Raw genomic sequence first — 24,479 nt, forward strand, 5'->3', positions numbered from 1 at the left:
GGCCTGGCGTCCCTGCACAAGGCTCTGCCCCGCACCAGGCACCCGCTGGCGGTGACACTCCGTGACCTCACAATCCGACCCGAGCTCCAGCGACGGGCAGGGCTGGGGCTGGGGACGCGCGCCCAGTGCTGGGTGTCTCTAGCCTGGCCGACGTGACCAATCGCTTCCTGGCCCGGCGGAGACCCCTGTGAGCCGGAAGGGGCAGGAGCTGCCCCCGGACCCTGAGGCCGTTCTGGGACGAGGACTCAAGCGGCAGGTTTGTGCTGGAGTGTGGTGCAGCCGCTGGGCTGGGGCATGGGGCTGGCGGGAAGCGCGGCTCCCTCCAAGGGCTGCGCTGGGGCCATGCACTCGCCCAGTCCCGGGCTGGCCACAGTGACGTCCCGCCAAACGAACTGCTCCTGCTCTAGCTTCCTGGGCGGGCGGGCCAGGCCGGTGCCTTCCCGGGGGCCAGAGCTGCTCCTCTCTGCTCCCAGCAACTCCAGGAGTAAGTGCAGCAGCCCCGGTCCCGCGCCACCGGAGCCCGCCCTGGCACGCGCCAGACAGCGCCAAGGGCCACGTGCAGGGCGGGGCTGAAGCCTGGCAAGGCCCCCGCCCCTTCAGCCCAGGGCCTGCATGGGGCAGCCGAGCTGTGATGGGTCAGATGGGGTACCTGGGGATTGGGCCCGCTGCGGGGGGACGTTCCTGGGCCCCGCCAGACCCGGCTGACGTGGGCCAGCAAAGGGCTCAGAGGCCTTGCGCCCACCCCCTTCGCCCCAGGCGCCCTGGCCTCCCCGCCCATGCCCCTGCCTGGCCGAGCCCGCGGCACCCCCACACGGCTGGGCCCGGGGGGGGCCTTAGGGCAGGGGTGTTCCCAGGCCATGCACCGGAGGCTGCGCCGCCCCGCCCAGCAAACACACGTTCTTACACAGCAACCAATTTAGAAACTGAGGCAAAGGGGGAAGGTTTAGGAAACACCCCCCCATGTGGCCCCGGGCCCCCCCCCCCCCCTGTGTCTGGGACGTCAGGGCAGTGCAGCCTGTTCCTCAGAGGGCCCTGGCCGCACTGCAGGGACGCTGCGAAGGCCACAGGCCGCCAGGTGGCAGGGCCCTTTGCCCCAGCACCGGCCCCATCGGGGTTCCCAGGTTGGTCGCTGAGGTGTCCCGCAGCCCAGGCTCCCCCACCCCCTCCCAGCACGTGGCTCTGGATTGCTCCAGCGCCCCTCTGGCCGGTGTGTCCCTGCTCCCAGCTCAGCCCGGCCCTGCTCTCCCCTTAGCTCTGCCCGCTCCGTTCCAGGCAGGTCCAGCTCACATGGCGGAAGGGACCCCTCCCCCTTCCAGCCTCCTGCCTCGCTCATTGGCCTCCCCCCATTGCCCTGGGTTCAGGGGCCTGAGCCAGCCCAGGCTGTTCCTGGCATCAGAAACGCTGGGGGAGGCATCTCCTGGCCGGGCCCCACAGCCTCCCTGGCCCTGCCCGGCCCTGCAGCCAGCACCACAGGCGTTGGGGCCACGCGGCTGCGGGGGTTGGGCTCCCATGCCCTGCGGTACCTGGGGTCACAGAGACCCCCACACCCACCCAGGGGCAGGGCAGAGAGCAGCCAGGAAGGAGCAGGGCGGCCCAAACCTGAGGGGGGGGAAGAGGGGAGCCAGGGCCCATCAAGGGGGCGACTCTACGCTGCGCTTGCCCCCCAAGCATGGACCTAGCAGCTGCCTGTCCGCTTGCCAGGCCAGAGCATGTGGGGCCGGGGCCAGGGCCAGGCCGTGCTGCTCTCTGCTGGCTCGGGGAGCCGGCCCCTGTGCCCTGGGGGCCATGGCAGGATCCTGGGACGAGGCATTGGAGCTGGGCCATGCTGCCCCTGCCCATTGCCAGGGAGACGGGCACGGGGCAGGCCGCCCTCCCCTCGCCCCAGGGCACAGGCCAGACTGCAGGGGAGACCCGGGGGGGCCACAGCCCCCGGGCGCCAGTGTGTGACCACCGGGTCCCCCCGGCCAATGCCAGCAGCTCAGCACTGACCCCTTGTTTTGCAGGTTTGCGGCAGCGCCCCAGTGACGGTGCGGCCGGTGCAGCTCTCCCTGCCCGCCCTGGCTCAGCTGCACTCCTGGGCCAGCCCCAGGGCCGCGCGGGGCCGCGCTATGCAGAGCGCTGCCCTGGCCCTGGCGCGCGCGAGACGCTGCAGGTTCCTGTGAGGCAGCGCCCGCAGGCGGAACGGTGCCGTGCGGGGCACCATGGCCCCTCCAGCGCAGCAGCCCTGCCAGCAGCACCGCGAGGCCGCTCGGGGGAAAGGAGCCGCTGCCGGTCCTGTTGCCTGAAGCACTGGGCTGGGCTGAGCCGCTGGGGGCTGGATGGGGCTCTGCACAATGGAGGACTCAGCAGCCGCCGGGGCCCAGCAGCCTGTGGACGAGCCGGCGGAGGAGGCGCCCCCTGGCCAGACGCACGTCCACACGCTGTACATGGGGAACCTGAACCCCAGGTACTCGCGGGAGGTGCTCTGCAGCATGCTGAAGGACATCCTGGGCACCGCCAGCTTCCCCCTGCAGCGGCACCACATCGAAGTGGTGAAGAAAGCGAGACGGGCCTACGCCTTGGTGCAGGTGGCCACCGAGCTGAGCCTGGAGCACGTCCTGAAGCAGCTCCAGGTGGCCTCGGACACAGAGCAACAGCTACTCCGGGAGCTAGTGATGAAAGGGAAAACGCTGGTGGTGGGAGAGGGCAAGAGAGCCTCGCTCGGCACAAAGGAGGGCCAAGAGGTAGGCCCGGGCATGGGCTCGGGACAGGCAGCCGCCCAGCAGCCGGTGGGGCACAGGCCCAGTGGGGTGGGCTGGATAGGGTGCAGCTTGGTACCGAGCTCACCAGGGCAGGACCAGGGCAGCTCCCCATCGCCCAGAGGAGCTAAACCCGGCAGCACGTCCAGCCGGATGCGCCTGACTCCCTCCAGGGGATGAGCTGCCTGGTCCCAGTGGCCGGCAGTCGTGGGAGCTGCTCCCCTCGGGGCTTGCCCAGATGGCACGGCCTGCAGGGTGCCTGGGCCCCACAGCTTGCACTGCAGTGATGCCACCTTCTGGCCTTAGCCCTGGAGTGGGGCAGAGCTTCCCCCCCACAGTGGGTCCCAGGGTGGCCACTCCGGGGGTCCTAAGGCTTCACCGCTCTGCTCACAGGCTGGGGGCCGCCTAAGCCCACAGAACCCGCTTGTGCAGAGCCAGCAGAGCCGCTCCTGCTAGAGCCCCTGGCAGAGAGCAGGGGTGTCCGCTCCAGCCGGTGCTTGGTCCCCGAACGGTCCAGTCTGTTCGCTGGGCAGGCCCAGGGCAAGGGGAGGAGCCTTTGGCCACGTGGAGCAGGTGGGAAGGAACGAGGCCAGTGGCTCTCACGGCCCAGGGACTGGCAGGGGCCCGCGCCTTAGAAAGTGGCAGGCAGGGAGCTAGACGCACGGCCCAGCTGACACCCGGGGATCCCCCTTGACTTCAGGGCAGAACTGGGTAGATTTTAAGGGTGGCGGGTCCCACGGCTCACGCAGCCTCAGTCCAGCAGGGCCCAGGCCAGAGCATTCCTGGGCTCCAGAGATTTTTCTGAGATTCCAGCTCGGGGCGCTCGATCGCCTGCCGAAAAGAGCTGTTGAGCTCCCCCAGGGCCGGATCCTGGCAGAGCCCTTCCCTCTCCACCCTCAGCACCAGTTCCAAGGGGTCTGCCCAGGCGAAACGTGGAGGGAAGCAAGGGGCACTGTGGTGGCTGCACGAGAAGGCAGGGATGCCAGCGTCCCAGCCTTGGGCGGCTGACAGGAGCAGATGCAGCAGAAAGGGCAGCGCTGCTGGGGGGTCTCCCAGGGCTGCCACAGTCACTTGCTGCAGCATTAAATAAAAGGGCCCGTGGGCGTTACAGCCTGCACAGGGGGAAGGCCCTTGAGCCGCTGTTAGAACCCTCCCCCCGGCCCCCGTGACCTTTCATCTTTCTGGCTCTGCAGAGTGACACTGAGGGGACCGGTGCCAGCGCTCCAGGGCCCCTTGGGCTGGGGCACCCGCAGTCTGGCAGGAGCCGGCCGCGGGGGGCCGAGGACGCCCAGCCCAGCCCCTGGCGGAAGACACCCCCTCAAGCCCGCAGGCTGGTGGAGAGGCCGGCCGCGTTTCTCAGCGGCACCCGCTCTGACAGCGCCATTGTCCGGCAGGAGATCGTGGGCCAGGAGCGCTTGTTCTACGGCGCCTTCATGGGGAGCGAGACCCGGAACGTGGAATTCAAGCGGGGCGGGGGCGAGTACCTGAGCGTGACCCTCAAGCACCACGTCCGCAAGTACGTCTGCGCCTTCCTCAACAGCGAAGGGGGCAGCCTCTTTGTGGGGGTGGAGGACAGCGGCATGGTGCAGGGGGTGAGGTGTGGGCACCGCGAGGAGGACCGCATCCGCTTGCTCATTGACTCCATTCTGAAAGGCTTCAAGCCCCAGGTGTTCCCGGACGCCTACACCCTCACCTTCATCCCGGTGCTCAAAGCCGAGGACACCGGCATCTTCCTGAAGGTGATCCGGCTCAGCATCCACCCGCCCAGGCAGCAAGGGGAGCTGCTGCTCTACGAGACGGACCAGGGGGAGGTTTACCTGCGGCGGGACGGCAGCATCCAAGGGCCGCTCTCTGGGAGCGCCATCCAGGAGTGGTGCAGGCAGGTAAGGCACGCCAGGGCCACCAGATGCAAGATGCGGCCGAGCTGCAAGCCAGGGCGCGATTGCACCAGCCCGGAGGGGAAATTCTCTGGGCAGAGGCTGATTTTCACCCTCTGCGGCTCTGCTCTTGCAGACAGTTTGGTGCCCAGCCCTTTATCTCTAGCTGGCACCCACGAGTCTCTCCTCACTTGCTCTCTGGCGGGAGGCCTGGCCCTGTGGCTGGAAAACCCTCCCCAAAGGCGCCTCCCACTCGGAGGTGGTCAATGATTCGTCTTCACGTGGCAACACTGCCCAGGGCAGCGCTCTAGTTCGGGGCCATTAACTGCGAGTGGCTCCATGACTAGGCGCTTGGGGGTTGTCGCATCGGTAATTCAACCCGTAAAACGTAAGCCCCGAGCTAGTCTAGGCTTTGCTTTTCCCCAGGCCAGCTGCCCTCCCCCTCCCCCCTCCCCAAAATCCAGCCACCCGGGGCAGGGAAAAGGGGCAGATTGGCCAAGGCCCAGGGTTGGATTTTGGGGCAGGTTGGGGTTGGTTGCCTGTAACTTTATGGTGAAGGCTCAGGCGAGGTTCCAGAGAGGAAAGTGCTGCTCTGCCTCAGCCCCAGCCCACAAAGGGCCTGAGTAGCTAAGGCCAGGCCAGGCCAGGAGCTAGCATACGCCTGGTCAGTGTACGTAACGTCCCGGGGAACTGCTGGGCTCGGCTCACCGCTCTGGCTAGGAGCAGCACCGCTGAAGGTTAGGGCTGGGGTTACGGCCTGGCCTGCGGCTGGGTTTGGCAGCAGGGTTACTGCCTGGTCGGTCCAGCTGGAGGGTTAGCTCAGGGCTGAGGAAGCAGGACTGCTTGGGTAGCTGTTGGTTTAGGGGTAACTTTGGGATCAGGTGAAGTTTAGCAGTGGCAATGCCAGTCCCCCTCCACCTAGGATTAGCATGAGGGGTGTATTTTAAAGTCAGTTCATTTAGGCTTGAATTAACGAGAGTCACTGGGGCTACGGCTACACTGGCAGGATTTTCCAGAAACGCCTTTAACAGAAAAGTTTCCGTTAAAAGCATTTTCGGAAAAGTCCCGATCGCCATTTTCGCTCGGGGCTGTTTTGCGGAAAAGAAATCTCTGCTGTCTACACTGGCCCTTTTGTGCAAAAGTTTTTCGGAAAAAGACTTTTGCCCGAACGGGGGCAGCAGAGTATTTCCGCAAAAGCACTGACAATCCTACATGAGATCGTCGGTGCTTTTGCGGAAATTCAAGCGGCCAGTGCAGACAGCTGGCAAGTTTTTCTGCAAAAGATGATTTTGTGGAAAAACTTGCCAGTCTAGACACAGCCTGGCAACACAGGCTGCTACTGCAGTGCAAATCCCGTCCAGAGCAGCAGCCTCCTTCAAGAGCCGGCTTTTGTGTGGGCTCCCTCCTCAGGCTAGACCAGCGCGGTAGCTAGCTGCTATCACACATGCCCACCAGGAAACACTGAGCTGCTGCCAGCGGTCAGTCCCGGTGACGGTGCTGTTGTACCCCCAGAAATGGACAGGAGAAGTGCGGAAGCTGGAGGAGCGTCTGGAAGTGCTGAGGAAGGAGAAGGACAGCCTGCAGCAACAGCTCAACCAGCAGCTGAGCCGGCCTCCCAAGTCTCGGATCTGCACCGTGCTGTGAGCGGCCGCGGCGCCGGGGAAGCCAGTAAGGCACCGCGCTCAGGTCACGGAGATGTGGATGGAGCTTGAAAGTAAATTCCGCCCTGGAGCGAGCTCTGGCCTGGGGTAAGGGCTGCCTTGCCACTCTCGGCCACGGAGGGAGGGAGTCTGGTCGCCGCGCTGGCGGGAGGCGCTTTGCGCCGTTCAGGAGCTTGTGCAGCACTGACCCCTGCACCACCACTTGCCTGGTGAGCTCAGGTGGAGAAAGGCCCACCCCAGGGCAGAAGCGCTTTCAGCCGGGCTCTCTAAGGCCGCCGCAAGGGAGTGCTGCAGCCCCAGAGGCAGCAAGCTGGCCCAAGTGAGCTTTGCCCCCCAACAGGCATCAGCCCTCAGTACCCCTTAGCCAACGGCTGCCTTGCAGGGCTTCAGCAACCACCTTCTGGCCCAGCTGGCTGTTTCTGAAGGGAGGGGGCAAACGGGGTGTCCCCGTGGAGCTGAGCTGGGCTGGGACCAGCCCCATTCAACAGTCATAGACTAAGGTCAGAAGGGACCATTATGATCATCTAGTCTGACCCCCTGCACAATGCAGGCCACAGAATCTCACCCACCCCTCCTAGGATAATCCTCTTACCTGTATCTCAGATATTGAAGCCTTCAAATAGTTTGAAGACCCCAAGATGCAGAGAATCCTCCAGCTGTGATCTGTGCCCCATGCTACAGAGGAAGGCGAAAAACCTCCAGGGCCTCTGCCAATCTACCCTGGAGGAAAATTCCTTCCCGACCCCTTTCCCACATTCAGAAATGAACAGGGAAAGGGGTGAACAGTGAAGTGGCAACATCTGTGAACACACCCCACGACTCCGGCGCCTTACAGCCCGTGTGTACACACCCCTCGACTCCAGCACGTCAAACGTACACAAATCCATGGGGCCGGACTTAATGCATCCGAGGGTACTGAGGGAGTTGGCAAATGTCATTGAGGAGCCCTTGGCCATTATCTTTGAAAAGTCATGGAAATCGGGAGAAATCCCGGATGATTGGAAAAAGGCAAATGTAGTGCCCATCTTCAAAAAAGGGAAGAAGGACAATCCAGGGAACTATAGGCCGGTCAGTCTTACCTCCATTCCTGGAAAAATCATGGAAGGGATCCTTAAGGAATCCATATTGAGGCACTTGGATGAGAGGAAAGTGATCAGGAATAGTCAGCATGGATTCACAAAGGGCAAGTCGTGCCTGACCAATCTGATTAGCTTCTATGATGAGGTAACTGGCTCAGTGGACATGGGAAAGTCAGTGGATGTGATATACCCTGACTTTAGCAAGGCTTTTGATACGGTCTCCCACAATATTCTTGCCAGCAAGTTAAGGGAGTATGGATTGGATAAATGGACAGTAAGAAAGATGGATAGAAGGCCGGGCCCAGCGGGTAGTGATCAAACGGTTCGATGTCAGGATGGCGGTCGGTTTCTAGCGGAGTGCCCCAACGTTCAGTTCTTGGACCAGTTTTGTTCAATATCTTTACCTGGATGAGGGGCTGGATTGCACCCTCAGCAAGTTTGCGGATGACACTAACCTAGGGGGAGAGGTAGATACGCTTAAGGGCAGAGATAGGATCCAGAGTGACTTAGACAAATTGGATTGGGCCACAAGAAATCTGATGAGGTTCAACAAGGACAAGTGCCGAGTCCTGCACTTGGGACGGAAGAATCCCAAGCATTGTTACGAGCTGGGGACCAACCAGTTAAGTAGCAGTTCTGCAGAAAAGGACCTGGGGGTTACAGTGGATGAGAAGCTGGATAGGAGTCAACAGTGTGTCCTTGTAGCCAAGAAGGCTAATGGTATATTAGGTTGCATTAAGAGATCTGCATCTCAGCAGATCCAGAGATGTCATTATTCCCCTTTATTCGGCTTTGGTGAGGCCACATCTGGAGTATTGTGTCCAGTTCTGGTCCCCCACTACAAAAAGGATGTGGACGCATTGGAGAGGGTCCAGCGGAGGGCAACCAAAATGATTAGGGGGCTGGAGCACAAGACCTATGAGGAGAGGCTGAGGGAGTTGGGTCTGTTTAGTCTGCAGAAGCGAAGAGTGAGCACTCTCTGTGCTGAGTGAGCAAAAAGCCACTAGACCGGGGTGGAGCACTAAGGGATTGCGAGTAAGACAGGAGGCAGCAGTGGCCTCTGTAAATCCACCCCCACCCCCCAGCTCGACCCTCCCATGCAGCGTCGTCACCGCCATCATCTCGCATTGGAAAAGGTGCTTAAATGGCAATAAAATTATTAGGAGTCTGCACCCCCCTTTGTATGAGGCAGCAGTTGGGGGGGTTAAAAGACATCTCCCTGTGAGCCCAGGCTCCTGCCCCGCCCCCCGCTCAGCATCGGAGGCAGGAGCGTAGGGAGAACGGGACTTGTGTGTAACTGAGTTAACCAATGAGTCCAGCCCCCCCCCCCCCCGCACCCGGGCCCCCCCGGCTTGGTGACCTGGGCGCGTCGAGCTGAAGACCCGCACTCGGGACGCCAAAAAAGCACTTTTGGGAAATGTGTAACCGATGACAATTTCAGCCGTTACATTTGGGGGGGGGGGGGGGAGATGGCGCGCTCCCCAGGAGTTCATGCCGGCAAGGAACCAGCTTTTAATCAGGCTCTGCAAGAGCACTGGCTCTGCCCTCTCCCCCACTGAGGGACCCTGGCCGTTACTGGGGTCTCATCGGTTCAGCGTGCGTGCTCAGAGACGTAGTCCTGCACTGCGGCAGATCCGTACATGCAGCATCCAGAGAGTCTTGCTCACTGCACAGTGCAGGCTGGGCTAGAGAGAAAGCTGCACTCATCTCCACCATGGGCTGCTGCGGTCCTTGTCTCTGCAATCTCAAAGAAACAGGGGAAGCGCTGAGGTCCTAGCCATTTGTGACCCACAGTTGAATTTGTCAGCCACTGCAACAAAAGCCTTTTTCAGCCGGAAAATGGCCCAATTAGAACAGGAGCTCACGCTGGAGAGCGTGTCACTGGAGAGTAAGGATCTGTGGCTCGAGAACCCCTCTGGGACAGGCATAATGGCGCTCACAGCCTTGCAGGGGACTTTTCCGAGAAGGGCCATTTGGGAGCAAAGCACAGGGGCTGCGCCGGGGGGAGGAGCCAGAGCAGAGGGAATGCGGAGTCAGCCCCCGAAAGGGTTAATCAGGCGAGACCAGGCACAGCTTTGGCCAAACTTTAATGAACTGAAGCGGGTTTAGGCCCATATGACACTTAATACAAGAGAAATGTCCGTCTTGCTCCGGGCTCACTGTTGCTCAGAGCGTGGCTCAGAGCGTGACACAAGGAATCCCCCCGTTCTGCCGCCCAGGCTCGTCACGGTGCCACTGTCAGACGTGGCCAGTGCGCTGAACCCAGCCAGTAGGACAAGGGCACTTTCTGCGCCACTCGGGAAGGTGCACGAGGCAAAGGCAGCAAGGGACCGTTCCCCTTTAGTCACTAAAAGGCAGCGCCTGGGATGTCTCGGCCCGAGCGCCAGGGCAGCGTCTGAAAACACGTCATTGTGTGTTCACTGGCCCGCCCCTTGATGCAAGGGGTTACCGGCGCCCAGCCCCAGACGCCGCACCCAACAATGCTGGCCTCAAAGGGCTGAGCGCTGCGCCTCCTTCAGGCAACAATGGAGCTTCCTGGCCTTGTGGCTTTTTTACATGATCTCAAGGTAATTACGTCCCTACGGAGCGACATGGCCCAGTTCGATCAGAGCTGGTCACGTCCATGAACACACGGACTCCGCTGCTCCAGGAGTCAGATTTTCCTGGTCGCAAGTTCATTGCTGGCACTGAGAGCACAGAAGCCACCAGTGCCACAGAACTGTGAAGAGCGGTTTGCAGAAAGCACAATCAACGGGCGTCCCACCGCTCCTACGCGCAGCTCGTCAGCTGAGCTCAAATCCGACCTCCTGCAGCGTTCAATGGCACGATATGGGGAAAGCAGCCCACGCAGCGAGTGTCTGAGACACTCTGGCGAGAACGCCGGGCAGCAAGAAGCACATGCGACTGGATTCTCCCCAGTGAAACGAGAGCCTATTGCAGCACCCAGCCTTCCTGACGCTCGCTCCGATTCTCAGAGGAATCAAAGCTGCAGAGAAGGGCCGGAGCTACAAGCCCCGGGGGATGCTCCTTGGGGGGATGCTCCTCGGGGGGTTTAACGATCGACAGCGGGGAACATTCAACAAGAGAGTAAATTCATAAAAGAAAAAGGACCAAGATCGCTTCATAACAAAAATGATAAAAACATAACTTAAAGCAGACAGGCCTTCCGGCTCTCGCGGTGCGAACGCCCGGGAAATCCAGCAGACTCTGCCCCTCTTCAGCCAGGAGCTGGAACCAGAGAAAGGACAAGAGCAGAAATTACTGACGGTCGAGAGTGGCCGATGGGAAGTGCAGACGGGACTCCGCTCCGGCTACAGCGAGAGTGGGCCAGGGCAGCGTCTCTCCACCCATTTTTATAAAGTACCCCCAGAGCCAGGCCCCCCTCGGACCCTGGATCTAACCCAATGCCCCGCCCCTCCCCCAGAGCCAGGGCCCCCCCGGACCCTGGATCTAACCCAATGCCCCGCCCCTCCCCCAGAGCCAGGCCCCCCCGGACCCTGGATCTAACCCAATGCCCCGCCCCTCCCCCAGAGCCAGGCCCCCCCGGACCCTGGATCTAACCCAATGCCCCGCCCCTCCCCCAGAGCCAGGCCCCCCCGGACCCTGGATCTAACCCAATGCCCCGCCCCTCCCCCAGAGCCAGGCCCCCCCGGACCCTGGATCTAACCCAATGCCCCGCCCCTCCCCCAGAGCCAGGCCCCCCCGGACCCTGGATCTAACCCAATGCCCTGCCCCTCCCCCAGAGCCAGGCACGGGATGTACCTTCCAAGTGCCCGCTCCTGACGCCTGGCCCTGCCTCAGCAGCTTGTGTGCAGGGAGCAAGAGGCCCCCGGCATGGGGCTCACCAGGTGGGGCTGTGTGCTCCCACCCCAGCCCGGCGCCCCCTAGCCTGGCGCACGGGGACAGCTGCCCCCCACTATGCCACTGATGCGGGGGCCCCTTTGGCACAAAGTGATTGTGCTGCTTCACTGCCTTTTAGCTCCTCCCCGCAGCGCCGGGGGGGGGGGGGGGGCGCTGTACTGAGCTGCTGGCGGGGGTGGGGGATGCACGTCTCCAGGTTCAGTCACCCTCCCCGCTGGAGCACCCTGGGGAAGCTGCTGGAGAAGAAACCAACCAGGAGAAGCGGCCGTAGAAGAGATTTTTTTCCCCTCCCCGCCCAAACCCGGCCCCCAACTTGGACCTGCCCTGGGTCTCACCAGAGCTGCCGCGGCCAGGCGCTGGGGCGGGTGCAGAGCGGCTGTTAACGGCCAGGCACTTGGCTCCGAATGTTCACTTTCACCAGCACATGCCACCGCCAACCCCCCCCCCCCCCCCCCCCGATCCCCTTTACAGGATTCAAGGCACCAGAACAGTGTTATGGAGGGAAAGGGTTTTAAACAAGATTTTTGTTCCAAGTGCCATCAACAACCGTTTTAGGAAGACCGTCTGGGACAGCCTGGTAACTCTGACACTTTACTTACACATGGTAGCTCCTTTGGAAGAAGGAAGAGAACTATCCTGATTCTATGGCTTTAAGCAACAAAAATCCTCCCTCACACTTGCAAATACTCCAGGTACATGTGCCAATTCTGCTTCATTTACTGGAAAAATACTAAGTGCGCCTACAGGACAGGGAGACAGGGACGGATGGGATCAAGGGAGAAATTAACTACCCCATGTTCCGACACTGACTCACAAGAACATACAAGCGGCCAGACTGGGTCAGGCCAAAGGCCCATCCAGCCCAGCATCCTGTCTGCCCACAGTGGCCAATGCCGGGAGCCACAGAGGCAGGGAACACAACAGGGAACCATCAAGACCCTGTCAGCCACAGACAGAGGCCAGGGGCCCCAGAGGGAGGGAAAAGTGACTGGAAAAGAAAAAGCGCCATCACAAAACGAGTTAAAACAATTTTGCTTCCATGCAGAAGCTTGAATTTTGGGATTTTTCAATAGAAAAAACGGCTGCTTTAGTGATGACAAATTGGATTTTCACAGGTGCTCCTGTAGAGCTACGAGAGCTCAGCAACTCAAATGGTTTTGAGCTGGGAACCTGCAGCCAGAGCAGAGCAGAAGCCGAAGGAGCGAGAGACACAGACGGTGCTTTTAAACAGGAGGGAAACGGGCAGAGGAGCCCGCAGAGACAAGAGATTGCAGCCCAAGCAGGTTAACTGAAGGGCTCTCTCTCCATGTGAAGTGTTTCTACCCATAGTTTTAAGGTTGAGGTTTCCTCATCAAAACAACAACAGCTTTCCCGAATCCACCGCTTCCCACCGGCACCCAGCTCCCATATGTCCCCTCTGCCTGTGCCGAAGAACCCCCAGTTAACTCCTTAGCCCCCTTGCCAGCCCTTCCGGAGCGCCATGAACAGCTGACTGGCAGCATTCAAGCTCTGGGAGGGAGGGCTAAGAGCAGGAACGGGAAGGAGGTGGGGGGTAGGAAGAGGCAGAGCAGGGGTAGAGTGGGGTTCAGGCCTAGAGGGGAAAGGGGGCTTTCCAGCATGAGGAGCAGCCGGGCCGGGGATAAGCAGTGCAGCCCAGTGTTTCCCAGACTGACTGGAATAGTTCAGATGTCAGGCAAGGCAAAGGAGGAAAGAGATGGACACCACATTCCAACATTACCAGGACTTAGTCAGGATTCACTGACGGGAACTTCAGTTCTGTGATCTCCGAGTCAGGCGAGCTGCTGCCGCTCCTGTCGCTGTAAGTGTCCCTACAGAAGGCAGACAGCGCCGGACAGAGATTACACACAGGACTTCCTGACCGGCCCAGTTCACTTGCATTTACTGGGAGCACAACCCCTTTAGAACCAGTCTGCCCAAGAGCTCGTTGGGACTGGCTGCAGGCAGCAGGTTGTGGGTCCCATGATCCTCTGCTGCTTTCGTTAAAGACAGGGATCCCTCCCCTTAGTGGGTTTTCTTGCGTGACTGTGGAAAAGCCATCAGTGGCCTGGCCTCTCCCAGGCACTCCGCACCGAGCGCCAGGGAGCCTGGCCTTTCGTTACTTTTCAACAAGTTGTTGGAAACATGAAATCCTGCATCCAAAGTTAAGATTCCCCCAAGAGAGAAACAGCACCCAATAGTGCAGGGGACAGACAAAGCCCGTTAAGACAAAATTCTGTCGTTTCTATGAGAATGTGGCTTGGTTTAAGTGTAGGGGCCTGCACATTTCAAAGGCTCTTTCTTCTCTTCCTAAAGGCCAGGCTCCGGGAGCAGTCAGATACGCTAACCAGAAACTCCATCAGCATCCATTCCACAGCAAGCCCTCTCCGGCAGGGCCCTTCCTCTGCTACTGCCCCGGCGCTTTGCCAACTCAGGGACGAGAGGAGCTGTAAGGCAAGGCCCAGGCCCCTGTGCGTCATTAGCTCACCTGGAGCACGCACTAAGCACGGAAGTGCACTGCACAAGAGCCAGGGACCAAGACATTCAAAACTGACTCCAGCACGGCAGTCCTGCTGGACCAAGAAAAGGCCAGAAAGGAACGTCTCCTCCTTCAGGCCCAGCAAGAGGGAAACCCAGAGACTATCCAGGTGGCTGTCCCCTGCCGGGTACTGGGAGGATGCGAGCAGCATTCCTTACCTCCTGCAAGGGCCAGGCCAACACGCAGCAGCACGCAGACCTCTTACTCTTTGCAAGAGCCTTCCCAAGGCTCCGTGTTGGGTGCAACGACTCCACAGCCCCCGTGGAGGCACAGCCCAGCCCCTGATGAAAGGAGGGTGCTGAAAGTGCACACTTGATGCCTTTGGGTCCGGCCTGCTGGGAGCCCCCTTTCTGTCTGGTCACGGAGTCTCCAGCCCCAGTGTTAAAGACTCTGCACTACAGAAACTAGGGTATGAATTCACGCCCACCTGGGAGAGAGCCGACAGCCCTTCTGTAGATAATGCGTGAGCCTCCCGGCAGAGGCCAGCAGGAGGCCAAAGTAGGGGGGAGACGGCTTGATGGGTCTGGAGAGGAACTCGGGGTGATACTGGACACCAACGAAAAAGGGATGCTCTGCGTGAGGAGAGAGAAGCGTGGAGTGTGTTAGAACCGTTCTGAAAACCTGTTCACACTGGAAGGCTCTCGTGGGAAACCTCCATCTGGCATCTACTGCCGACAGTCTGCCAAAGGCGGCTGGGGGCATGGCCCAGCAGAGCCTCAGGAGCACCGAGCTCCAGCCCTGGCATTGGCTCCTGTGCTCTGCATATTCCTCCATCCTCTAACTGCTGTCAGGCATCGCCGTTTAGCCTTCAGGAGCGGCGTGGGATCCGGAGACCCTGCCCTGGGCCCACAGACGCTGCCCCGCCGGACAAGACACTCTCCCTGAGACACAGCGACCCCAACACAGCTGCTCAAGTGCTCACCTTCCAGCTCAACTACTTCCATGCGCTCTCCCTCCACGTCCTGGCCTACGAATTTCAGGCCCTGCTCTTCAAAGCAGCTTTTCAGTTCTGGATTCACCTGAGGAAACGCAGCCAAGTGCACGTGATTGCTCACGCTCTTTGGGGGGGGGGGGGGGGGGGAGGGGAGGGTTACAAGGTTTGCACACCAGCTATACCTCAAATCTGTGTCTGTGCCTCTCTTCCAAGAAGTCATGGTCTCCATACAGTTTTCCTGCCCAGAAAGAGATGGCCATTTACGGTCCCCTTAATTATACGCAAGATCATGGTATACGATTTATACCAATTCATTTAGAACCCCAGCCTCCCCCCCAACCTGCCGCCGGGGGAGGCACAAATCGTGCCTTCTGCATGTCAGCATTTCAATGGAGCATTACCCAGCGGTCACTCCTAGGCAGCCTGCCCCGCACTGGAATTTACAGACCCGAATTAGGTCCCTCGCTCATGGACAAAGAGCGGCAAGCTGAACAGAGATGTGCCCAAACCAGCCGAAGAGCAGGCTCCAAGGCCCCCTACCCCCCAACAGAGCCACCTGCCCCCACTCAGAATTCACAGCAGTGAGCACCGCTGGGGGCAGGCGCTAGGTCAGGCCAGACCAGCAGAGGAATGAGCACACCCCCGTGACCCAGAAGCCTGGTTTCGGATCCCCACTCGGCTGGATTTGCAGCAAGCGTGAGCCCCAGTCTCACACTCCAGGTGAATGCCCGAGCCACCAGCGCGAGTCGCTTCATTGCCTCTGCTTCCGCTCTTCCGCTTTGTATACACAATTGAACAGGCACTGTGCCCGGCCGGCAGGGAGACACTGCCCCTCGCCCGGCACTCCCTGGGGCTGTGCAAGTCAGGATCCAGGCCCTGCTCCAATACATACTTAAAGTAGACAAGGGGAAGAGCTTCCACAGGGGAGATTGAGCGGGCTGCACCTCAGGATACACAGTAACCTGGTGGGCTGAGGCATCCACCTGGCTTGTAGGAGACGCGGGTTCAAGCCTCTGACTCAAATGAGGAAGAACAGGAATTCAAAGCTGAGTCTCCCACGCCAGAGGTGGGCCATGGGGATCTGGGTGTCATGGGGCAGACCCCACGTGTGTTCCGAGCACACCTACTGGATCAGGCCCACCAGCGAAAAGCGCCTTGTCTGAGATGGCGCTAAGGCCAGGGAGGAGCTGTGGTCCCAGCCGGCAGCTTATGGACTGCAGGCATCTACTGGGTCAGGTAGCAGCAGAGTTTTGAGAATCTCGGTGGCTCCTGAAGCAAGTTACAGTTTAAGTACCTTTGTGGATCTAGCCCAAAGAGACTGATTTCCTACCTCCCCACGGCAGAGGCTGACGGTTCACTCCCAGCACAGAAAGTCTAAGGGATGCCTTGCAGACACAGCAGTCTCGGCAACTGTATTTTTTTAAAGCATTAAACCATCCGGCTAACTTCCTAGGTCTCACTCCCAACCCCCTTGACACACACTGTTCTCCTGAATCACTTCAGACATTCCGCACCCAGGAGATCCAGGAGTAAAACATGCCGTACTCATGATGGAGTTCTTGGTTTGGAAGAGGGTTCTCCTTTTGCCAAGCCGCATGGTCCCACCCATTTGCCCAGGATTGTGTTCTGGCATGTCTATGACCTAGGGAGATCATTCAAACAGCAAACTGTGACTGACACAGGAAGAAGAAACCCCAAAACAGGATTCAAATGCAAACATCACAGGCCAACATAATGAACAGCGAACCCGTCTCAAGCAGCTACCCCCAGGTCCCAGCACAATCAAGCGTCTAGCTGGGGTGTTCTTCCAACGCAAATGAAGAGTTGTACTTGGTAGGCGTGGGAACATTTTGGGCCGGTCTCAGTCTAGGAGAGTCTCGTAACAGTGGCGTCCATACAGACCTCAGTACCATCAGAGCAACAGGCTTCCAGCAGTAGGGTGCTCACTGCAAAATCAGAATCCTCAGCAGCCCGTAGCGAGCAGGCTTATCAGTCTGCTATTTTAACACACTCCTTTCCAGAGCCTGAGGGGAAGGAGCATCGTACACGACCGTAGTGGAGGCAAACAATGCCAGTAGCGTGGGACTGTGGCTTACCCAGCTGAGATTTTTATGGCCTTACAACCCTAGTTCTGGGTGGACAGAGATTTAGTTGGATCAACAAGAAAATGCTTAAGAAGTTAGCATTTAGGTAGATTAATATTTGGCACTGTCTGCACTAACGTTCTCTGTTTAGTCATAGCCACCATGCTACTATAAATCTTGTTGGTTGCTCCGTAGAAGTCATCCGTGCTGAAAATGGCCACTTAAACTCTCAGGAATCTAAAATGTGTAGATGGAAAATTCTGTGCCAACCCACTGCCAAAACAATACAAAGAAAAGCAATCCAGAGAAGAACAAACCAACATGATTCAAGGTCTAGAGAACATGAGCTAGGAGGGAAAACTGAAAAAATTGGGCTTGGTTAGTTTAGAAAAGAGAAGACAGAGGGGGCAGAACAGCAGTTCTCAAGTACCTAAAAGGGTGTCACAAGGAGAAGGGAGAAAAATTCTTCTCCTTGGCCTCTGAGGACAGGACAAGAAGCAATGGGCTTAAACTGCAGCAAGGGAGGGGTTAGGGTGGACTTTAGGTAAAACTTCCTAACTGTCTGGGAGGTTAAACATTGGCACTGGAAGGGACCTCGAGAGGTCATGGAGTCCAGTCCCCTGCCCTCACAGCAGGACCAAGCACCATCTAGACTTCAAAGTAGGAATAAGATCCTCCGGAAAAGCCCTTTTCCGGAGAATCGGGGCCAGTGTAGACGCTCTTTTCCGGCTTTTCTAAAAGCCGGAAAAAAGCGGCGGACATTTTTATTTAAATGCCGCGGGGGATATTTAAATCCCCCGCGGATTTCCCTATTTCGACCTGTGAAATTAACATGCCCCTTCCGGAAAAGGGGCCAATGTAGACGTAGCCTATGAGTCTATGACAAATAGACTTAAATCACATCAGGACACTTACTTGCAAAAGAAAAGTGCCCACACACTGACTTGCACTAAAGCACCAAGAGATGTAAATTCCAACTTTGGCTCACTGAGTCAGGAGAGGAAGGTTGGGAGAGACCTCACGAGGCACCGGGTCCAACCCACCGAGATCATCCCAGTCAGGGATTTGTCTAGCTGGGCCTAAACAACCCCACGCATATTTGCTCAGCTTTCTCCACACACAGGAAACACTCAGCTTGCAAGGAGGCGCAGAACAAGCACACTTGAATCCCACCATACTCACCACCGGATGAGTCGTTTTGGGGTCAAATTCTGTCGAATTGGCATCTGTAAAATTACATTCTTAGATCAGAAGCAAGCAGCGTCACAATGAGCATGAGTACCGCTCCCATACGCAAATGAGCAGCACCGGCTCACACAGGGATAATTGAGGGTATGTCTACACTACCACCCTAGTTCGTGGAACGAGGTGTACCAGTAATTCAGAATAGGAAGCCTAATCCGAACTACCTAGTTTGTGTCGCGTGTAGCCGCGGGCACGGAGTCCAAACTAGCGGACATTTAAAAATGGCGGCGCCCGGCAATATGCAAATGAAGCCCGGGAAATTCAAATCCCAGACTTCATTTGCAACTCCTGTTGCCTACATTAACCACCCTAGTTCGAACTAGGGTGGTAATGTAGACATACCCTGGGAGAGTAGAATCCGCCCCAGACACCAAACAAGCCTAGATCCATTTATTAGCCTTTTAGAGAAGTTTTGTGAGTCTAGGTAGAAACTGCCATCTTCCAGAGGGCAGCAAAATCATTCATAACATCGGTGATGTGGGAGACTGTTATGAAATGCTGTCAGCCCGTTTCCAATTTGCCTCAATCAGAAAAAAATGCTTATTTACCAGAAATTAAACCTTGTGTTTCACATTTTGTAACTAGCAAGCAGACTGGACACTGGATTTCAGTTATACATATGTTATATAATGCTGTCAAGTGTCTCCTGCCAGGCTAACTTTCAGCCTGATGGACTGAGCAAAGCGGGTACACTTTTCCTTTAAGATTGGTTCTGGGAGATTCAAACTTTTCCCCAAAGCCATCTCCTACCCACCAAGAACGGGGAGTGGTTCCCAAACTTTTCGGCATCACGCCCCCTTTCGGATTTTTGAGAAACCCTCACGTTTTCCCCGCCCCCTGCAAAAAAAGCAGCAGCAAAATTTGTTAAGGGGAAAAAAAAGGAACTGACTGGTGCAGCAAAACTTGATGGGGGGGAGGGGCTAAGATGCCTTGTGCCCCCCCCTGGAATTTCTTCATGCCCCCCCCAGTTTGGGAACCCATGAACTACAGCCATTATCCCAATTATTCTGTACTAATCTGAACCCTGAAAGTTAGTTATTGCTGTGATTACCTTGCCAGCCAAGAACATTGCGTGCAAACTCCACAACTGCTAGCTGCATCCCCAAACAAACTCCTGTAGAAAGAACCAAACATATGAAAATGACACCGGGCAGAAAGTCTGATTTCCGGAGGAAGGGAATCTTGTGGCTACAGCACAGACTGGGAATGACTGAGGATCCATTTCCTGCTTGGTCTCAGACTCCCCATGAGACTCTGAACAAGTCAATTGATTTCTCTGAGCCTCAGCTGCCCATCTCTAAAAGGGAGATACTTCCCCTCTCTTGCTATTGTCCAGATGGTCTAATGGAATTTTAAGGAAGAGTCTCTTCCCAGAAGAGCTAAGTGTAAAGCCCAGCATAACAGGGTCCCCATCATTTTGGGCCACGTGTGCTACCTTAATACAGTTATTAACTTCTTGAGACACACTTGCAGCTGCTACAGCCATGCGAGGGCTGCACTGGCCAGCAAGGATCTTGCATTCGAATGTGGAGACTGAACAGTGGTTTAAAACATGTATTCATATAGCGCCACACAGCTGTGACGCGAGACCACCACTGAGGGTTGTACTCGTCTCTCCTATTCATATTGCTCATCTTCTCTCATTACATGCCTGTATTCCTAGAACTCAATCATGGGCAATTGATACAATCAACCACCTCCAGAACAAAAATCGTATTTCCTTGGGAATATTATAAACCATTTAAACACAGCCGTGCGGCTCGCAATTATAAGGGTTAGTAATTAGCTATAGTCGAAGATACCAGAGAGCTGCATCAAGAGAACTCTCCGGGGTTAAGAAAGCATTAGCCCAAAACAGTCTAAAGCAAGAGCTTGATTGGTCCACAACAGAGATGTCTCTGGAGTCAGACACTGAATGTGCACCTGTTGGCTCCTCATTTCCCGCCTCCCATTGCCCCCAGTTCCTCATGCTATTAGTTACCATCCATTTCTCACCTAACAAGGGCTTTTTCTGTTTTCTTGCCCAGGAAATAGCTTGAATTTTCCCTTCTGTTCCTCGAATGCCAAACCCACCTGGGACCAGGACTCCACTGTAGAAAGAGAGGAAAAATCCATCTACATCAAACTTGCAGTTTTCTATACTCTCCAAACAAGCTCTTCTGTTTTAAGACCTTGGAGTTACAAGACCTGACCAATGCATTCTACTGCCAAGATTCAAGGAACATTTGTACTAAACTAATCTGATGAATGGGATTAAATGACAAGACAGCAGGCGACTGGACTTGTTAACAAGAAGCCCCTTCTAGTCCTGTCTCCAATTTTAAGACACGTCTGTGTGAGCTCCATGATTCTGAAGGCAAACAATATGTCAGGGCAGCGTTTATAAAGAGTCGAGTTTCTCTGTAATGAATCTCTCTGGATGGACAAATATAAGACAGGTTGTAATCGGAGAGAGAGTGTGGCCAAGGGGTAGAGTCAGAAAATCTAGAGTCCATTTCTAGCTCTGCCATTGGCCAGTAGGTGCCATTGGAAAAGTTATGTCACTACTCAATGCCTCAGTTTCCCATCTGTAAAATAGGAATGGCGATTTCTATTGGAGAGCTAGGCAGCATCTTCATTTCTACTTGTCGTATGATCTGAAAGAGCAGAACCTAATATGCAGAACAGCCTTCATGCTCTGTGGCAAATATCTGTTAATCAGACTACTGCTTAGAGACAAATCCCCTTCCTCCCAGCTAGGGTTACCAGATGGTTAAAAAACACACACACTGGACACACTTGATCTCAGATTTGGGGGGGGGGGGGGGAGAAGGAGGAGGGGAGGGAACACGACCGGCTGGGAGGGGAGCGGGGCTGGCTGGAGGCAAAAGGGAAACCAGCCGGCGGGAAGCAGGACTGGCCAGGAGGGAGCTGGGGGGAGTGGGGCTGTCTGGGGGGGGAACCGGCCAGCAGGCAGCAGGGCTGGTTCAGACGCATGCAGATCCCGGGGTGCTGCCCATCTCGCGCACGGTCCCAGCGGGGCGCATGGGCAAGTCCGGCCCCAGGCCCACTCCCTCCTGTGTTGCATATTGCCCGGCTGGCAGCCATGCTCACGCAGTGTGAGCGCGTCTACCAGCCAGGCAGTACGTAACTACGTACTGATACTCCTGATAACTTAATTAGAAAATACCGGACATTTACATGTCTGGTATTTTCTCAATTTGTTTCCCAGACAGAAAGCTCAAATACCGGACTGTCCGGTTCAAAACTGGACTCCTGGCCACCCTACTCCCAGCCTCAGCTGTCCCCTTGACTCCCACCCATCCCAATCCCCCCCCCCCACGGCCCTTCCCATACTTCACTGCCCCCCACCCTTTCCCCTTCACATCCAGCAATCATGCACACAGCTGGTCTGTGTAACCACATCATCAAACAACATATGGAGAGATCTAGATCTGGAAGGGACCGTGAGAGGTCATTGAGTCCCATCCCCAGCGCTCACAGCAGGGCCAAGCACCATCCCTGACAAGATTTGCCCTAGAGTCCTAAATGGCCCCTCAAGGACTGAACTCTCAACCCTGGGTTTAGCAGGCCCAATGCTCACACCATTGAGCTATCCCATCCCTCCCCCCACTTCCCCAATTTGTTACCATTATGCAAAACTATACTGCAACCTCTGCAGGGCAGGAGTTCTCTGTCTGTGTGTGGGGGTTTGTACATGGCCAGCACAATACGAGGCAGGTCCCTGAGCACAACTGTGATTAAAGATCATGAAAATATCAACAAATGCCAAGGGAAGTCACGTCTGCTTTGAGGAAAGGCCTAAGGCTAAGAACTGCTTACTCAGCACTACAGAGTTTCTGCCAGGCCTCGTGGTATCGAACGGGATCTTCTTGTAGAGTTCCTGGTTCCAAGTCTGCAGAATCGATATACTGGGAAGAAATGCAGGAATAATTATAGTGAGAGTCTAGCACAAGACCAGACACCAAATCCTGCTGTTTAGTTTTCATTCAATCTACATGCATGAGACTCCCTCTTGCCAACACAGGTGTGTTGCTTGTACATGTACTACTGGCTTACTTGGTGTGACTGTCCACCTGACAGGCAAGACAGCTTCTTGCTCAATCGCTACAGACCTCAACTCATGCTTTCTGGAGATCCTCTACCCACTGAGCCGTTTGGATGGTGACTGACAGGGCCAGTGTGGTAAGGAAGGCTGAAGACCACTGGCTGTAGATTGCATGCAGCATGCAACAGTCTCCTTACGTGTGCACATTCACCCTGCTCCCTGAGCGCGGCAGGGGTCAGGAAAGACCATTCGACTGCACAGGGTGGCACATATGGAAAAGGGGCAGAGTCCAAGTTCGGCAGGCGCCCTTCTCCTTAGCATCGCCCGACTTTTCTCTTCTCTTGAATAGCTCTTCAGGCCCCCATGTAACGCAGGGATCCCCATGGTGCTGGGACTCTCGCTCCCATAGCGAACTACTCTGGTTCTAAAGCAGAGGAGCCCCCAATGACAGACTGTTACCAGCAAACCCCTCGATCATTAGAACAGGTAGTGCCAGGGGCGGCCCAACGCTGCAATTCAGGGAGTGCCAGTGCACAAGACACCTCACCAGCCCTACTGCACACAGTGCTGAGATACCCTCTTGGGCACCACTTCACATTGAGACAGGACGTGCTTTACAGACACTGTTCTGTGACGTTTCAGACAAAAGGTGACAGACATTTCAAACTCCCAAGATGATCATGAAGTTCAAACGGGGCCAAAAGGCTTACAGAACCAATCACAAATCCCAGGGGAATAGTATGGCAGAGCACCACGAAGCTTCACAGTGCCACCATGTCGAGTCAGGCCATTTGCAAAGAGCTGGTTACAGGAATGGCTAGAGGGATCGGAATAACACTGGCTTCCCAAAACCTCCACCCCGGCTCCACGCCGAACAGCTGACAAACCCCACAAGTGCCCCTTGGATTACAGTGTTGCTGGCTACTGAATTCCTGCTGACTGTTTGCACACAAGCTGATGAAGATACAAATACCACTCCAAGAGCTTACCTTTATCTCCAGCTTGTGGTTGATGGCCAGTGCAGAATGCTCCAAAGCTTTAATGACAGAAGCATAGGAATCGGAGAACTTGGTGTATTTGCCAACAAGTGCGATGGAGCAGGTCTCTAGCAAACGGTCATACCTAGAAACACAAAACCACAATGCAGAGCTTGTTCATGGGAACAATAGGTCTGGTGGCCTGTTCAAAGTCTGTCCTAAATGGCACCTGGCTGCTTGAAAGCCTGATCCATGACCTCCTTTGAAAGTCTGGCCTTCAAACAGGCTGCTTTCTGAACATTAATCTAGGGACTTCCACTATTTCACAGAGGAAAGAAACTGTCAGCTGAGCAGCCGCAGAGAAGACTAATGCCATGGGAGGACACAGCTCTCACCTTTCTTGCCAGCTGCATTTGGTAAGTTTTCATTTTGTTTTTGATGAGCTTATTTATGCGAGGTCCAGGTTAGGTGGTATCGAGTGTATTAAATACAAGTCAGAGGAAAGCCCACTGTGTGTCTTGCAGTGTGGTCTCAGGATGTAAAATCCCGTTTAACTGGTTAAACATGTCGGTTAACTCGTTAGCCAATCAAAGGGGGGCAGGTGGAGGCATTCAGGCCAGAGCAGCCGCTGCCTGCAGGGCCCCCTGGCTAAGGCAGGTGGGGAGCTGCTCCCGCCCCCACCTGTTAACCTTAACCAGTAAGCCATACCCATTTCGCACGTCCATTCACCTCCCTACCCGGCCTCCATGCATTCCAACTCAGTCCAATCCAGTGGCTGAGGGAAGAGACTTCTAAATCCCAAGGAGTGCAGATCGAAACAGGCTGGGGGTGGAAGATGCTACCTTCTTGTCTGCAGGATCTGGAAAACCAGAGGACTCTGGGTTCGATCCTAAGCATTCACACACACAGTGAAGTCAATGGAAGTCACAAGGACTCAGCACTTGGACACAGGGTCACTTATTGAGGTTCCAAAATATCCCTGTAAGTGCTCAACTTCAGGCAACCAGCTTTCAAAGTACTGACCCATGTTGTTGTAAAACTGGGGTGCTCAACTGCTTTTGACTTGAATCTCTCCAATCATTCCATTCAGGTGATCCAGACCTTTTGTTTCACCTTTAACAGCAACACCCAAAAGTAGTAAAGGGAATATTGAACGGTGGCCCAGCTTTAGTACAATGCTGCAGGAAAGTCACCACCAGTCACCTGATCCATAGTGGTGTTATGGGTACCACTTTGCTTTGCCTTTGTACCCGTATTTATATTGCACGGTAATTTAGTTCTCACCATCCAGGTGATCAGACCATATTAGAATTCTACAGCTCCTGAAGTGCTCAAGGGATCTCTGAGCCATTAGCAATCATCTTTAAGAAACCAGGTAGGACAGACGGGAAAAGGGCAAACGTAGGGCCTATCTATGCAAATGGGAACACAGACAACAC

The 24,479-nt window shown here is 56.4% G+C and overlaps 2 protein-coding genes across 5 annotated transcripts in view; one reads left to right on the forward strand and one right to left on the reverse strand.

The window, feature by feature from the left end:
- Nucleotide 1: 1 nt before the first annotated feature.
- On the forward strand, nucleotides 2-20,181 carry SLFNL1 (schlafen like 1). 4 transcript variants are annotated; one of them, XM_075908627.2, is made up of 5 exons: nucleotides 2-256; nucleotides 2,004-2,723; nucleotides 3,932-4,621; nucleotides 6,128-6,283; nucleotides 20,043-20,181. In XM_075908627.2, exons 2-4 carry the CDS (start codon nucleotides 2,319-2,321, stop codon nucleotides 6,257-6,259), a joined length of 1,227 nt encoding a protein of 408 aa, XP_075764742.2. In that variant the 5' UTR covers nucleotides 2-256; nucleotides 2,004-2,318; the 3' UTR covers nucleotides 6,260-6,283; nucleotides 20,043-20,181. The 4 variants fall into 4 exon arrangements, with proteins under 4 accessions (XP_075764742.2, XP_075764743.2, XP_075764744.2 ...); XM_075908628.2 differs by lacking the exon at nucleotides 20,043-20,181 and having other exon boundaries at nucleotides 3,932-4,254; nucleotides 4,392-4,621; nucleotides 6,128-6,351; XM_075908629.2 differs by lacking the exon at nucleotides 6,128-6,283 and having other exon boundaries at nucleotides 20,043-20,176.
- CTPS1 (CTP synthase 1) overlaps nucleotides 9,424-24,479 on the reverse strand; it is a 29,203-nt gene continuing 14,147 nt past the window's right edge. The window contains exons 9-19 of the mRNA XM_075908625.2: nucleotides 23,053-23,185; nucleotides 21,838-21,926; nucleotides 20,011-20,105; nucleotides 19,067-19,129; nucleotides 17,953-17,996; nucleotides 16,232-16,328; nucleotides 14,869-14,924; nucleotides 14,675-14,771; nucleotides 14,180-14,324; nucleotides 12,955-13,045; nucleotides 9,424-10,583 (exon numbers count right to left, since the gene is read on the reverse strand). Coding sequence (XP_075764740.2) covers nucleotides 12,961-13,045; nucleotides 14,180-14,324; nucleotides 14,675-14,771; nucleotides 14,869-14,924; nucleotides 16,232-16,328; nucleotides 17,953-17,996; nucleotides 19,067-19,129; nucleotides 20,011-20,105; nucleotides 21,838-21,926; nucleotides 23,053-23,185 — 904 coding nt within the window. The 3' untranslated portion in view covers nucleotides 9,424-10,583; nucleotides 12,955-12,960. The remainder of the gene's footprint in view (nucleotides 10,584-12,954; nucleotides 13,046-14,179; nucleotides 14,325-14,674; nucleotides 14,772-14,868; nucleotides 14,925-16,231; nucleotides 16,329-17,952; nucleotides 17,997-19,066; nucleotides 19,130-20,010; nucleotides 20,106-21,837; nucleotides 21,927-23,052; nucleotides 23,186-24,479) is intronic.

Source organism: Pelodiscus sinensis, chromosome 26 (assembly GCF_052426305.1).
Source record: "Pelodiscus sinensis isolate ZL-2025 chromosome 26, ASM5242630v1, whole genome shotgun sequence".
NCBI classification, from domain to species: domain Eukaryota; kingdom Metazoa; phylum Chordata; order Testudines; family Trionychidae; genus Pelodiscus; species Pelodiscus sinensis.

Bases quoted from the DNA above. Each gene is read 5' to 3' on its own strand.
- SLFNL1 (XM_075908627.2), top strand. From the start codon at position 2,319: ATGGGGCTCTGCACAATGGAGGACTCAGCAGCCGCCGGGGCCCAGCAG. The intron at 2,724-3,931 runs GTAGGCCCGGGC...CTGGCTCTGCAG, and splicing joins GCACAAAGGAGGGCCAAGAG to AGTGACACTGAGGGGACCGG. The intron at 4,622-6,127 runs GTAAGGCACGCC...TTGTACCCCCAG, and splicing joins TCCAGGAGTGGTGCAGGCAG to AAATGGACAGGAGAAGTGCG.